The sequence below is a fragment of the Pectinophora gossypiella genome, chromosome Z (assembly GCF_024362695.1).
Source record: "Pectinophora gossypiella chromosome Z, ilPecGoss1.1, whole genome shotgun sequence".
NCBI classification, from domain to species: Eukaryota; Metazoa; Arthropoda; class Insecta; order Lepidoptera; family Gelechiidae; genus Pectinophora; species Pectinophora gossypiella.
Window position 1 is genome coordinate 8,566,329 of NC_065433.1, and position 12,750 is coordinate 8,579,078.

Below are 12,750 nucleotides of genomic sequence, written 5' to 3' on the forward strand. Positions count from 1 at the left end.
TTCAGATAAGTCATGCGCGTGTGCGCACTACTACTTGGAATATTACTTGTACTTGGAATATTGGGATTATTCCTGCGTATTCCTGGGTGGACGCACGAATCAAATTCATACGAAAACGCAAACATAGTGCAATCCGGCATTAACTTATATAACTGTCCAACATCGTTGATTCTACGAATTGGATAAAATACTTCATGTTTAAGTTTAATAGTTTTATACACAGCAATCACAAAAAGTAACAAAAGGATTCACCGATTTTTGCATACGAAAATTCAAACTCGGGTGCCAAAAAACAGGTCACATTCTGAAAAATCGGAGAGGTAACGGACAGTGGGGAGTGAAACAATGTTAACGTTGTTTTGTTCTCGTATGAAAAGTTAGAAGTCTTTTGTTGGATTTTTCGCATGTTCTAAATATTTTGCACGACGACATAGGATCAATCGGTGGGTTTTGAAGTGAGGATCCGCCACTTTCACCATTCATGCTTTGTTTTATAGCACATTGTATCACAGTATTTTTGGATTGGAAACTGTTCCTATCTTCTAAACTGATATTTCTGTTTCTCATTTGTTGAGAACGCTTTATATGCTTATACTTGTACGGTAACAGAGCAAATCAGAAGATACATATAATGTATGCCAGTTATCATATTTATAACTCGAGCAGATCAACTAAAAACCGCTTGTATGCAACTTGATACATACGGCTTTTAGAAACTTGTTGACTTCAACAAGTAAAATAAAAAACAAAGAACATTGCTAAGCAGCCGGAAGACAAGTGTCTTCCCGTGTCTGCCGTAAAAACCGACAGAGGACTTCCTTACGGGCAATGCGATGATTACCTGTCAGCATATTTTATGAACCATCATATTTTTTAATAATCTACCTTTGGATCGTAGTTACTTGTATCTAGAGTCCGCATACTTGTAGCTCTGCCCACTGCGATCGCGCGCGTCCTATGTTTTGTGGTCAGTCTTCGTAAATAATTGTTGTTACAACGTTAGTAGGTGCTGGTGAAGGTGACGATGGGTTGGCGGCGTTCGCGCGCGCCGCGGCACCGAGGACCGAGAGACTCCGACAGAGATACGGACAGGAGTCACAGCCGGCCAGCAGCGATGACGAACACGACGACTATGGTACGAATTCTTCTTCTCTTCTATAACTTAACTTTTACTGACACTGACTTTCGTCCATAATTGTACAAAACTCGGACTAGGGCCCCCTTTTACAGGCGTTACGGAAGGTGTTAACAGTAATAGTGTAGCATTTTCTATTATGAGCTAGGTACTCTATCTATCCAAAGCAAATTCTCAGATATTTTATATGATACTGTGACATTCTCCATCGAAATTAGCGTTCTGGCTGGTTATACTTTGGAATTCATTCTTAATTCAAAATATAATAAAATTCTAAATACTCTTTGGTTTGGTTTCCTCTTATTCTCATCTTATATGCCTCGATTGTTTTTGATTTAAATTAGTGAGTGTGTTGTGCGGTAATGTGTTAGTGGTATAGTCATTAAAAGTTAGCTATCTAGAGCTTTGGTTGTTATTCCACCTGCAAGAGCAAGCACATTCAACTCAGCTTTTCTTCAACATCCGGGCCTTCCGTCCGTGATAATACGACGTCCGCTTTCAAGTAAAGTAAGTACTACGCCAGATTCCAGCCGTAAAAATACCATTCAAGTATTTTAGCAAGAAGGTATTCGGGTTTATAAATGAAAATGAAGAAACGAGATAGGGTAAAACATGTCCACTCTGCTTTTTATTTGTATATCTCAGATTCTCTGTCTTCTATAGTCTGTCTCTGTGACAGGCAGGAAAACACCTCGTATCTACTTACCCTTAAACGCGGTACTAACCTTACAAAAGAAGTGTATACAGAGCTATACACGTCGTTCAATTTCGATGCTAACCCGGAAACTAGTACAAGTATTTTTCTCCTGCTATTAGATACCACCGAACAGATACGATTGATTAATTTAATCTATGGTAGAAATATCTTTAGGTTTTAACCCCTAAAAACCTAAAGATTTTGGTTTTAGTTTATGATTTTTACCCTTTAGGGCGATCCACACCAAAACCCGTTCTAATCATAATTTTATGGTATAGTTATCAGGCGACCGACCATCCGCATTGTCAAAACTAAAAGGCAAAAAAAACATTCCGAGATATTCCTTCAACTTTCATTAAAATTTGCTCCGGTACAGAATAGGACAAGAATTAATATGATATTAACTTTCCTCTGAGGACCTCTGCATAATAGGAAAAATTGCGACGAGATTGTCCGAGAAGTTCTCAACTTTTCGATAAGTACTGGAACGCTTGCTCCACTCTTGACAAAGCCTTCGAAAGGCCAAGGACATTGGGGCCTAGAATAAGAAATAATACTACTATAGAACGGTAACTTCCCGCCCCGCATCTATTCCAATCGGGCGCCGAGCTAGATTTCCCTCACCCCTCTTGAGTCTTACTTTAGCAAAAATGGCCGAAAACCGCTAAGGAGTAAGGAGCGCGCGCTGATGTTTTGTCTCGCTCGTATTTACACGTTAGGCAGCACTCGGTAAGAATGAATATTTTTGTATAGAGTGTCCTAGGTGAGAATGCGGTACTAAACTAAGTACGTAGTATTCCTTATTCTGTGACTACACTCGCCATTCTGGTTGCTCAGGCACTGGATTTAGAATCCATCAGCTTAATAAGTAGAAGATCCTGGATATTTTATAACTTTTCTGTTTGAAGTGCAGATAATAATATGGATCTAGGTTACTCTTATTAGAAGCTTAGATACAAGCGGTGTTGCGTGTAAGTTTGTGCAAAAACTAAGAGATATATTATTGTATTGGAACGAAATAATAAAATAAAGTCACCTCACCACCAAGTACTTACCTCGCCCAAGATTGCTTCCGATTTAATAAACAAGGCTACAAATAAAAAAAATTAAAAGAAAAAAGTTGCCGGCAGTCAGTTCATATCAATGGCGGAGAAGGACAATCGATAATGTGCCCATGACGTAGCGGCACTATAAGCTGTTTACTACGCCCACGTAGGGTTGTCACACCTTGTTATATTAACATAAACAGCCTAATTACGTCACTACTGGATGTCATTCGAAGTTTAAGTAACCAAAATTAAAATTTGACCTTTTCTATTCTGTGATAGTAATTATAGTTCCATATAAAAATGAATATTCTGACATCGCTTATGATGGGGAGGAATTTTAGACCGCTTTTAATTTTAACAAGAGAGTTTTAATAAGTATTCACAACAGATATAATAAAACTGAAACCTGCGGACATCTGAAAATGATGAAAACAAAACCTGAAACGTGCTAAAATACCTACAGTAAATTTAAAGTTTTTCAGTCCGTTATTTGAGGACACTATTTAGGTACCTATTAAAATTTAAGTGATCCAACAAGCGCATCATATTAGCCACGACTCCATACTGAGATTGTACGTTAAGCTTGAAGTGACATTTTATCCAGAAAATAACAATTTTAAAATATATTCTCATTCTGTAAAAATCGCCAGCCCTGTACTCAGAGGAATGCTTCCCGCGTGAAGTTGCTTACAAACACCTCGTAATAGTAACGTCACAGGATATATTAAACATGCAGTGTGATAACTAGATACCTAAAATTATTCATACGCAGTTATATCATCATAATCTATATTATGAACTTTTTTCCACTTGATGGAAGAAGTAGCAGATAGGTGCACCACTAGTACCTAGTTAAAAGCTAGTAGTAACCCTGACGCCTAGGTTGATAAGGTTGGTATAAGAGAAAGAAGAAGAAGTAAAAAGCTAGAGGGAAGCCAGGAAGTAAAAATGCTGTGATGTAATTGCATTGCACTTGACAGTAGCAGAACTGCCCGGGTACCTACTGAATATCCACAAATCTTGGTAAAACATAACAGACGCTTGGCGGTGAAAATCCATTGCGTAGGTAGAACTTACCCCGACCGAAGGTTATCAGTGTAATGCAGCGCTCATTTGTCGGCGTATTTAATTGTCTGTCCGGATTTGTCCTAGCATAGAATTAGGAATAAATATTACGTATAAAACGGTAACTCTCCGCTCCCCACCAACCGCTGGGCTAGGTTTACCTCACTCCCTCGATCTTACTTCAGTGTACCTACAATTGCATGGGTGTCACATACACAGATGCACGTGTACGGTAACGCCAATGTGTAGTCTCTAGCCTCTGTGTAAAACGAGGTGTTTGGTATGAAGTGTCCGGGGTTAGTTCGGAATGCGTCCGGGGATCGTCCGACCAATGTTTTCTTCCACGCCGTCCAGTATTCTAAGTACGCCGTGCTGAGCGAGTCTGTTGTCGCCAACGGTCGGCATAATTCTAGCTGCCTTTGAGGCATTCATCTTTAGCAGTGGACGGGGTGGTATGTGATTGAATAAGCAGATCTGCAGTACATCCGTGCCTAGTCTTGTAATTAGTACTTTAACTAACCTGAACATTGATGGTATCAGTTTTCCATTACTCCATTTACTGGATAAATTTACGGCCGTAATCCTTAAAGTTATAAATAGAGCCACAAGTAATCAAAAGACAACTTGCAGCCAATATTGATATAAAATCCTACTGAGATGAATGTGACAAACCGTGTGGTGATATAGGATCAACCTGAGGGATCACTCTATCGCAATTGTAAACACAGTCCCCTTGCTCACGTTATTTTCCTACTACCGTTCCTACGAGTGTTCGGGCAACATCGGGCCGTCTGAGGCCCTGTGGGGTTGCGCGATGCAAAGCAATAACAACTGTACGCTTAAGTTTTTACACATATTTTATAATTTTATTATTTAATACGCAGCGGTAACTATTAAGTAATGTATGATGGTATGTGAACAAATAAATACCCAGCATAAATAGTAATCAATTCGATTATACAGATTACAATTCAAAGATCAGTAGTTATGGCACGTGAAATAACGGTAGGTGACATCTTAAAACTCTTTAGCTTCATCTAAATCGAACGAAATCATTGCCAACATTACGCAATAGATAGCGAAATAAAGCAGATTATTTTCATAGAGCTGTCGCACCGTTTATTTTTATTAGCTATTCTCGCTCGGTTATAAATACACTTGAAGCACTTGACCGTGGCTGACTTTCATTAAATGGACATTGCGCATTTACTAGGACGAAGTTCAGGTGCGACGCGAAGGCGATACATCACTGAATAAATAATAACATTGACTATGAAAGTCGGAAATGCGCATGCTCGTTATGTTTAACAAGACACGAAACAGCTGATTGCAATTGACTGCATTAGTCCACTTTGCATTAGTACGAACTTCATTCTTTTAAATGATTGGCTCGTTGACGCAGCATTCCTTTAGTCCCCGGGAATACGAAGCGACGACCGATAGAAATGGACGTGGACATGTTATATTGTGTGTATTTTTAAACAATTTCAACCAATATGGATGGGTAGGTACCCAGAACTTCTATCCAATAGATAGTAAGAACTACTAATGAACACTTATCCGGCAGACAAGCTATCATAAATTATTTCTCTGTATCTTCTAAAAGGAAATGTAAGGAATAGATGCAAGTTATCTTAATTAGTGGGCTTGATTAATCGAGAGGAGGATATGAAATACAGATATTAGATGGGAAAGTGTAAGTGTGTGTGAATCATTCTTATTCTTGGCAGTTTTATTCTTACTTTACTATCAAATACGCGAAAAATCGTTTTCTTCGTGTGGTACACTTCCAGTTCTAGTAAAAGCGTGTAAAATACACGTATTTGATAGCAAAGTAAAAACAAAACTACACACAAACACATCTAATATCGTCTGCACATTGCTTGCTACGTAACAGCGTAGCAAGTAACTACGTTGGTCGTAACGACTACTGATAATTGCAGCTGCTACGCTAGCTAGCTATACTTAGGCCCAAACGGCGCGGCGCGGGCGTGTCGTTCGCCGAGCTTTTTTGAATGGCTCACCTGACATTATATGTATTAGTAGATATTATATATATATAATATATATATATATATATCTAGTATATTATATATATTTTAGTACGAATTATAAATTATCAAAATTGTCTACCGTTTTATCGCGCGAATCTATAGAAATAAGTGCACTGAGTGGTTGATAACTATTATATTTAATTTGAATATTACGGTATTTCGATGATGTAGTAATCATATCATGCATATATACATGTCTTGGCCAAATTTTGAGGGCAATATAGGCCAATAGTATGGCTTTACTACTCGATGTAAGCTACCCGCGGTGTCCTGATAGCTCTTGAAGTTAGGTTATAATATTGATTGTATAATTTTCATTAGGTACATCATTAGGTATAGTTTCTTCAATAATATAATTTAAAAACGGACTTTAAACTCAATGCAACGGCACCGGGAGCATCTCGAGTGTACTGTTTATTCAAGTTCGTATCAATCCTTCTTTTCTATGGTGTGTACCTGACCCTCAACCTCAGTAACCCTGGTGTCAGGTAAATTATAGTCATAGTGATTTATTGATAATAATAATTACACGTCACAAATATTACAAAATTCAATAAATTAAATATTATTACGGAATTCAATTACATTAAAATATATTATCAATTACAGATCGTCAAAACCATAGAATGCCTGCTCAATAAGCCATTTTTTAAGTTTAAGTTTAAATATAGTACAATTCTTTACTTGTATGATATGGTCAGGCAGTCTGTTCCTCCCTGGCCCATGACATGCACAGTCTTTGCGCTCCTCCGAAGGAGCGCCTATGCTATGAGTCATCCTGTCGAGTACATGCGCGTGCCGAGCATCGTGTCCTCGTCTGTCACCTCTGCAACTGTACAACTCTATATAGGCCCCTGACATGGCTCATGTAACGACTACTTATTTATATCAGTAAGTAGTAACCGGAACCGGCTGCTTAACGTGTCGTGGTATATCAATACTCTGATCCCTTATAAATTGCCAGGTTTCCACCGACGTCCGGCAGTACGAGGGATTGCAGTGAAGCAGCAACTGGGCGCATCAGACGAGATACTGCAACAGTTGCAGAACGAGTTACAGCCATCACCGAGCACCACTACACCTGCGCCGGCGCATGCCTGCCAGCGCACCAACTCCAACTACTCCTGGCCGTACTACTCTGAAGCTAATTTAAATTCAAGGCCGCAAAGTCGGGCCAGCGCCACTTCTAATTGGTGAGTTTATTCAATCTTTTTAAATACAAATGGGTATAGGTAGTCTATATACGTCTTACTGTTGGGCACAATACGCTAATAGTTTCTTCTAGGTTTTACCCTCAACCCTACTCTAAACTGGAAGGCACATGTCAACAGGCTGAGAAGTGCCGCATATTTACTTCAGAAACTTCGTCCTATCGTATCTCCGGAAGTGTTACGACAGACGTATTTTGCCTATACCTATACCAAACCGCGAAACACATGTAAAGGTCACTTCAGACGCAGTACGTGTTCGACGTGTGATGTACGTGCGCCAGAACCTGTCTATGTTTAATAGGTAGGTACGACGGCGGCGGGCGCGTTGCGCTGCGCAGGTCGGCTGCGAGCAGTTCTGCGACGTACCACTCTCGCCACTAAGGGTGGTATTAATCAACTAATTTCAGCTAACCCTGCCCTTAAGATTATGCTCAAGTCCCTGTTTTTATAAGACCCTGTCACATTGACATGATCTTGAGGGCAGTCTCGACGCTGAGATTAGTTTATAAATACCACCCTAAGACCCCGCGCGTTATTGGCCCGCCGTTGTACTGGCAACTATCCACTAGTATTAAAAGAGAGGAGTTTGACGTATCATTCACCTAAAAACCTTTTGTTGGATATGAAGCTACATTCACTTGATGATTTTATGAAAAATTGACACTCAACTATTGTAATTTTATTATACATAACAATTTTATTCATAGTTATTGTTGATTCATTAATATTGTAAGTACCTACTGTTATTATTATTTTTATTTTATCTTTTCTTTATTTTTTTATTACTTATTGACATTCAATTATAATAGTAATTATCTTTGTTATTTAAAACTTGCGATCGTGTTTATGTTGTTACCTTTTTTATATTTTGAACTTATAATGTAAATAGCTAAATATGAAATAAATCTGAAAATCTAGCCCTTCAGTCCCCTCAATCAACCCGGGGCGTATGGAACATAATCTACCACGCTGCTCCATTGTGAAGGTGGAGGACCTAGGAGCCCCAACCATTCGGTAGATTATATTCAGGACCGTTGATATTTTCATCACCAGCCCATTAACGTCCCCACTGCTGGGGCACGGGCCTTCCCTATGGATGGATTGGGAGATCGGGCCAAATTAAAAAAAAAGCACGGAGGAGCTCGAGATAAAAACTTTTTTTGGGGGTCACCCATCCTATGACCGGCTTTTTGCTTAACTTTAACAATCGCAGACCGAGCGCGTTTACCGCTGCCTCATCGAGCTCCTCATTGTTGATATTTTAATGAATGAAATTTACAATACATCGAAATATTTATGTGCCCCGCTCAATTTGTTTCTGTTTTTAAATAATATGCACTTATGAAAAAAACGTCATCATAACTGGACCTGTCCCCCACGAAATAAGAAGTTAGGTCTATTTTACTTCATTACGGATTATGTAAGTATGTATTACGCTCTGATGTAATAATCGATTTTGCACAAATACCAGTCAGTTACTGACACCAAACTGCTATTAATCAATACAGGTCCAAGTCATCAGACTACGTGTCGGGCCGCCAGTGTGGCAGCACGCCGGTACCACAGCAGCACAGCGACGCGTGCTATGCGCACGCGCAGAACATGGCACAGTACGCGCACTACGCGCAGAGACAACAGGACATGTACCGGAACTGCTCGCTGTATGCAAATGTCGGGTGTGTATGGAGTTGTTTAATGTACACGCATCGCAATCTTAGAAAAAATAGATAAAAAATATGTATATACATTCACGCTCCTGATCCTTAATAGGCTAGTCAGTAATCAGAAAACAACTTGCTGCCACTTTTGATACGAAGTCCTAAGATAAAAAATAATAATGTGTTAATTTGTTTTGCATGTTGTGTGCAATAAAGTATATTTGATTTGATTTGATAAAATTAAATATATCTTTTTCTGACTCGGACGGAACTTGACACAGAAAGCTCTTGTCAAGCTGGGACGAGCGTGTTAACCATTCATCATCATCAGCCCATTAACGTCCCCATTGCAGGGGCACGGGCCTTCCTTATGGATGGATACGAGTAGGGAGAATGGGCCTTAAACCATCACGCGGGCCCAGTGTAGATTGATGGTTATTAACGAATAACGACTGGTAATGCAGCCGGAACCAACGGCTTAACGTGCCTTTCGAAGCGTGGAGGAGCTCGAGATGAAAACATTTTTTTATTTTTTTTTTGGTCACACATCCTATGACCGGCCTTTGCGAAAGTTGCTTAACTTCAACAATCGCAGACCAAGCGCGTTTACCGCTGCGCCACCGAGCTCCTTGTTAACGATTACACTACCGAAATTCTTTCGACTACTTATATATTGTTATTAAGCCGTCCCCGACGCCATCTATCTAGAATATTGAGTACATTTGGGAAGGATATATACGTATGGTTCAACACTTTTGACAGATGGCATGCTGCCTAGATGTACTATTACTTATACACAGAAGATGGCTCAAATATTAATAGTTTTTTTTTATGTTAAACAAAACTTTTATCTTCCAGTTCCTCTAACAACTGCCAGTTAGTGGTATTTATCTCAGTAATGGTCCAATCACATTAAAGTATAAGGCTAGTCTAAAGCACTTCGGCAACATTGTTGAGATAACATTATCTTATAGTTTTAATAGTAAATGTAAGTACATTCTGGCTGGTACTTTATTCGAAAAGTTATTTTTTTATGTCCGTCGACAGACAGTGTCATTGGCGCCGTGCGCCTAGCACGTTTTCTTTGGCCCTTTTTATATTTAAAAATATTGTAATGATTAGAAGTCGATCACTAAACTTGATAAAGCTTCTCCATCAGTCTTCTCTTCTATCTTGTGGGTTTGTGAGGCAGGCCAACCTCGTCAACCCTGGTGTGAGGATTACTATTGAGCCGTCAAAAGCTCCTGACATGTTTCTTGTAACGACTACGTACTTATATCATATAAGTAGTAACCGGGACCAACTCAAACTGTAATGTCCTAACCAAACTAGGGATCACAAAGTGTCTCCATCGGTAGGTACAGGTAGGTACTTTATGCAGGAGTACGGTCACGAGCATTAGTATGTGTACACTTTGATACCATGTCACATGAACTTTTGTGACAAATTGGACTGTAAGTCTCCCTAAATGTCAAATATGTTTGTACGACAGAGTCGTAAAGTGGGTACATTATTTTGCTCATGACTATACCTGTACAAATCTTGTAATTTGGGTGTTTCAGTTGCTCGGACAGCAGCCAGGAGCTGTACGGGTCACAAACATCCTCAGAACAGACGTCGCCGGTGCGGTCGGCGCGCTGCCGCCGGCCCGAGTCTCCGCCCCCCATCCGCAGCCACCACCAGCTGCTCTACGTGCCCTACTCCACACACTACCACTACCAGCACGACTACGGCGCGCACTGGACTACTACCGACTGTACGTCCACAATTTTGCAGTTTAGAACCAGTTCGGGTCAAGTACGGTGCTGGCGCATAACTCGAGCGAATCGAGACGCCTTGTTTTGTCGTCGTTGATAAGACTGGTTTCCCATTACCGATTATGCACATCGCAACGTTTGTAATTTGGCCTCTGTAGTTACACTTACTCCCTCATTGAGGATTTTACCAAAACAAGCTGGACTGCGGAGACGAGTACGGTTCCTATCCAAAAACCCGTCGATCTTTACCAAAAAAATCGCACTATATAGACATTGCAACTCTTTGCTTCTTGAGGGGTCATAAACAGTCAACATTATACTGACGCTACTTCGCTAGTATGCAATCCCCACTGGCTGTATGTATCGGTGTCGGTCACAGTAACGATGATATCTTATTGCAGACGCCCGCATGCACCCTTACTACCAGCAGCAGACACAGAGTCGGAGCGGTGCCAGCACGCCACAGCCCACCCCGGTACAGCCGCAGCGCGCGCAGTACACACACGCGCTGCAAATTCAGGTACCGATCATATATAGCTTGTTTAGAATGACAAGTGTAACTTTGCTGATACCAACTATCTTTCTTTCCTGATGGTCTTGTTTTAATAGTAGGTCTACGGTCACGAGCATTAATACGTATACACTTTGGTACCATGTCACATTAACTTATTTGACAAACAGAGTCCTAAAGTGGGTACATTATATTGCTCATGACTGTACTTACATATATATCTAACTTACAAAACGGTGTTCACTAAAGGTAATGAAACGAATATCGGTCTGAGCGCTATAAAAAACCCTAAAAAAACCTCACCACACGCAACAGCCTAAAAATTCAAATTGCCTAAAATATGAGTCGCAATAATAAAAAGTATAATGGTCATTTTTTATTTAGTAAGTATTTAACACTTACAAATCATGTCATAGGTAGCATTTTTTTTAATAAGTAAGCCTTATTGTTTGTACTTCAGTTCATTCACATAATGTTTCAGACGCTATGTCCCGCACCCGCTCGATACAGACCAGTGCCCGCCCCGCAGCCGGGTGGTGGTAAGCAGATGATCTGTTACTCAGAAAAGGTAAGTGGCAGGGTTCGCCCCTCGCGACCCGTACACCCACTGGCTTCACCCACCGGTGGGTGTATGGGTCATTCCTGTTTACCCGTGTACCCACAGCGCCAATAAATATCGATTCATTTAATCGATAATAAAAGTAAAACGTTTAATTATTCGCTCATTTAATTACTATTTCTATCATACACACACGCACACGCATACACAGACACACGCACACTTATTAATTATTTTGTTGTTAACTTGGATATTATTTTAAACATTTTTGTCCAACATAGCAACTTTCACAACTATGTCACAGCCTGTAACTAATACTTGTAATTGTGAATTAATTTTGTCATATATTTAGGGCTTATAAATAAAGTTCTGTCGCTATTGCTCTATGTCGAAAATCTTGACGTATGTTAATGCTATACCTGGTTCAAATTGGAAGCTTCTAAGTAATCGGTAATGAGCCATGTCAGGGGCCTTTGGTGGCTCAATAGTAACCCTGACACCAGGGTTGATGAGGTTGATACTCCACCTCACAACCCACATGATAGAAGAAGAGATTGGAAGCTTCTAATTTGAACCAGGTCCCAGGAACCGGACTGTAATACTACTGAAATAATATGAACCAACACTGGAATTGTCAACGCTATAGTAATCACTAGGTAAGCCTAACTCACCTTTACTTACCATCAGGTGAGATTGTGGTCGGACGCGGACCTTTTAAGTGTCGTGCCTAAATAAAAGTGTTTGGTTAACAGGTAGCGGCGCCGTTGTATCAGCCAGCACCAGGGTCGCCGTCACGGGCCGCCAGAGGAGCCCCAGAGGGCGCACCCTCCGGAGTGTCGGCCCCCACGGCCACGTCGCCGATGGCCCCGCCACCAAACCCTGTCTACTACGCTATGAATGTCTGACGGGGGGACTAGGTAAGATAACACACACATAAACACAATTGCGCTTGATTGAGGGGCCTCCCCTCAATCAACCGGAGGGGTATTGAGCATACTCCACCACACTGCTCCAATGCGGGGTGGTGGAGGTGTTTTTACGGCTAATAGCCCGG

The 12,750-nt window shown here is 40.5% G+C and overlaps 1 protein-coding gene across 3 annotated transcripts in view; it reads left to right on the forward strand.

The window, feature by feature from the left end:
• The window catches only part of LOC126380504 (uncharacterized), a 156,877-nt gene that overhangs the window by 138,117 nt on the left and 6,010 nt on the right, over positions 1–12,750 (forward strand). For 2 of the 3 annotated variants that reach the window (XM_050029960.1, XM_050029962.1), the window contains exons 10-16: positions 1,004–1,135; positions 6,965–7,193; positions 8,720–8,887; positions 10,432–10,625; positions 11,028–11,146; positions 11,619–11,705; positions 12,449–12,613. In XM_050029960.1, the coding sequence (XP_049885917.1) occupies positions 1,004–1,135; positions 6,965–7,193; positions 8,720–8,887; positions 10,432–10,625; positions 11,028–11,146; positions 11,619–11,705; positions 12,449–12,601 (1,082 nt within the window). In that variant the 3' untranslated portion in view covers positions 12,602–12,613. The remainder of the gene's footprint in view (positions 1–1,003; positions 1,136–6,964; positions 7,194–8,719; positions 8,888–10,431; positions 10,626–11,027; positions 11,147–11,618; positions 11,706–12,448; positions 12,614–12,750) is intronic. The other variant, XM_050029961.1, reaches the window with a different exon arrangement.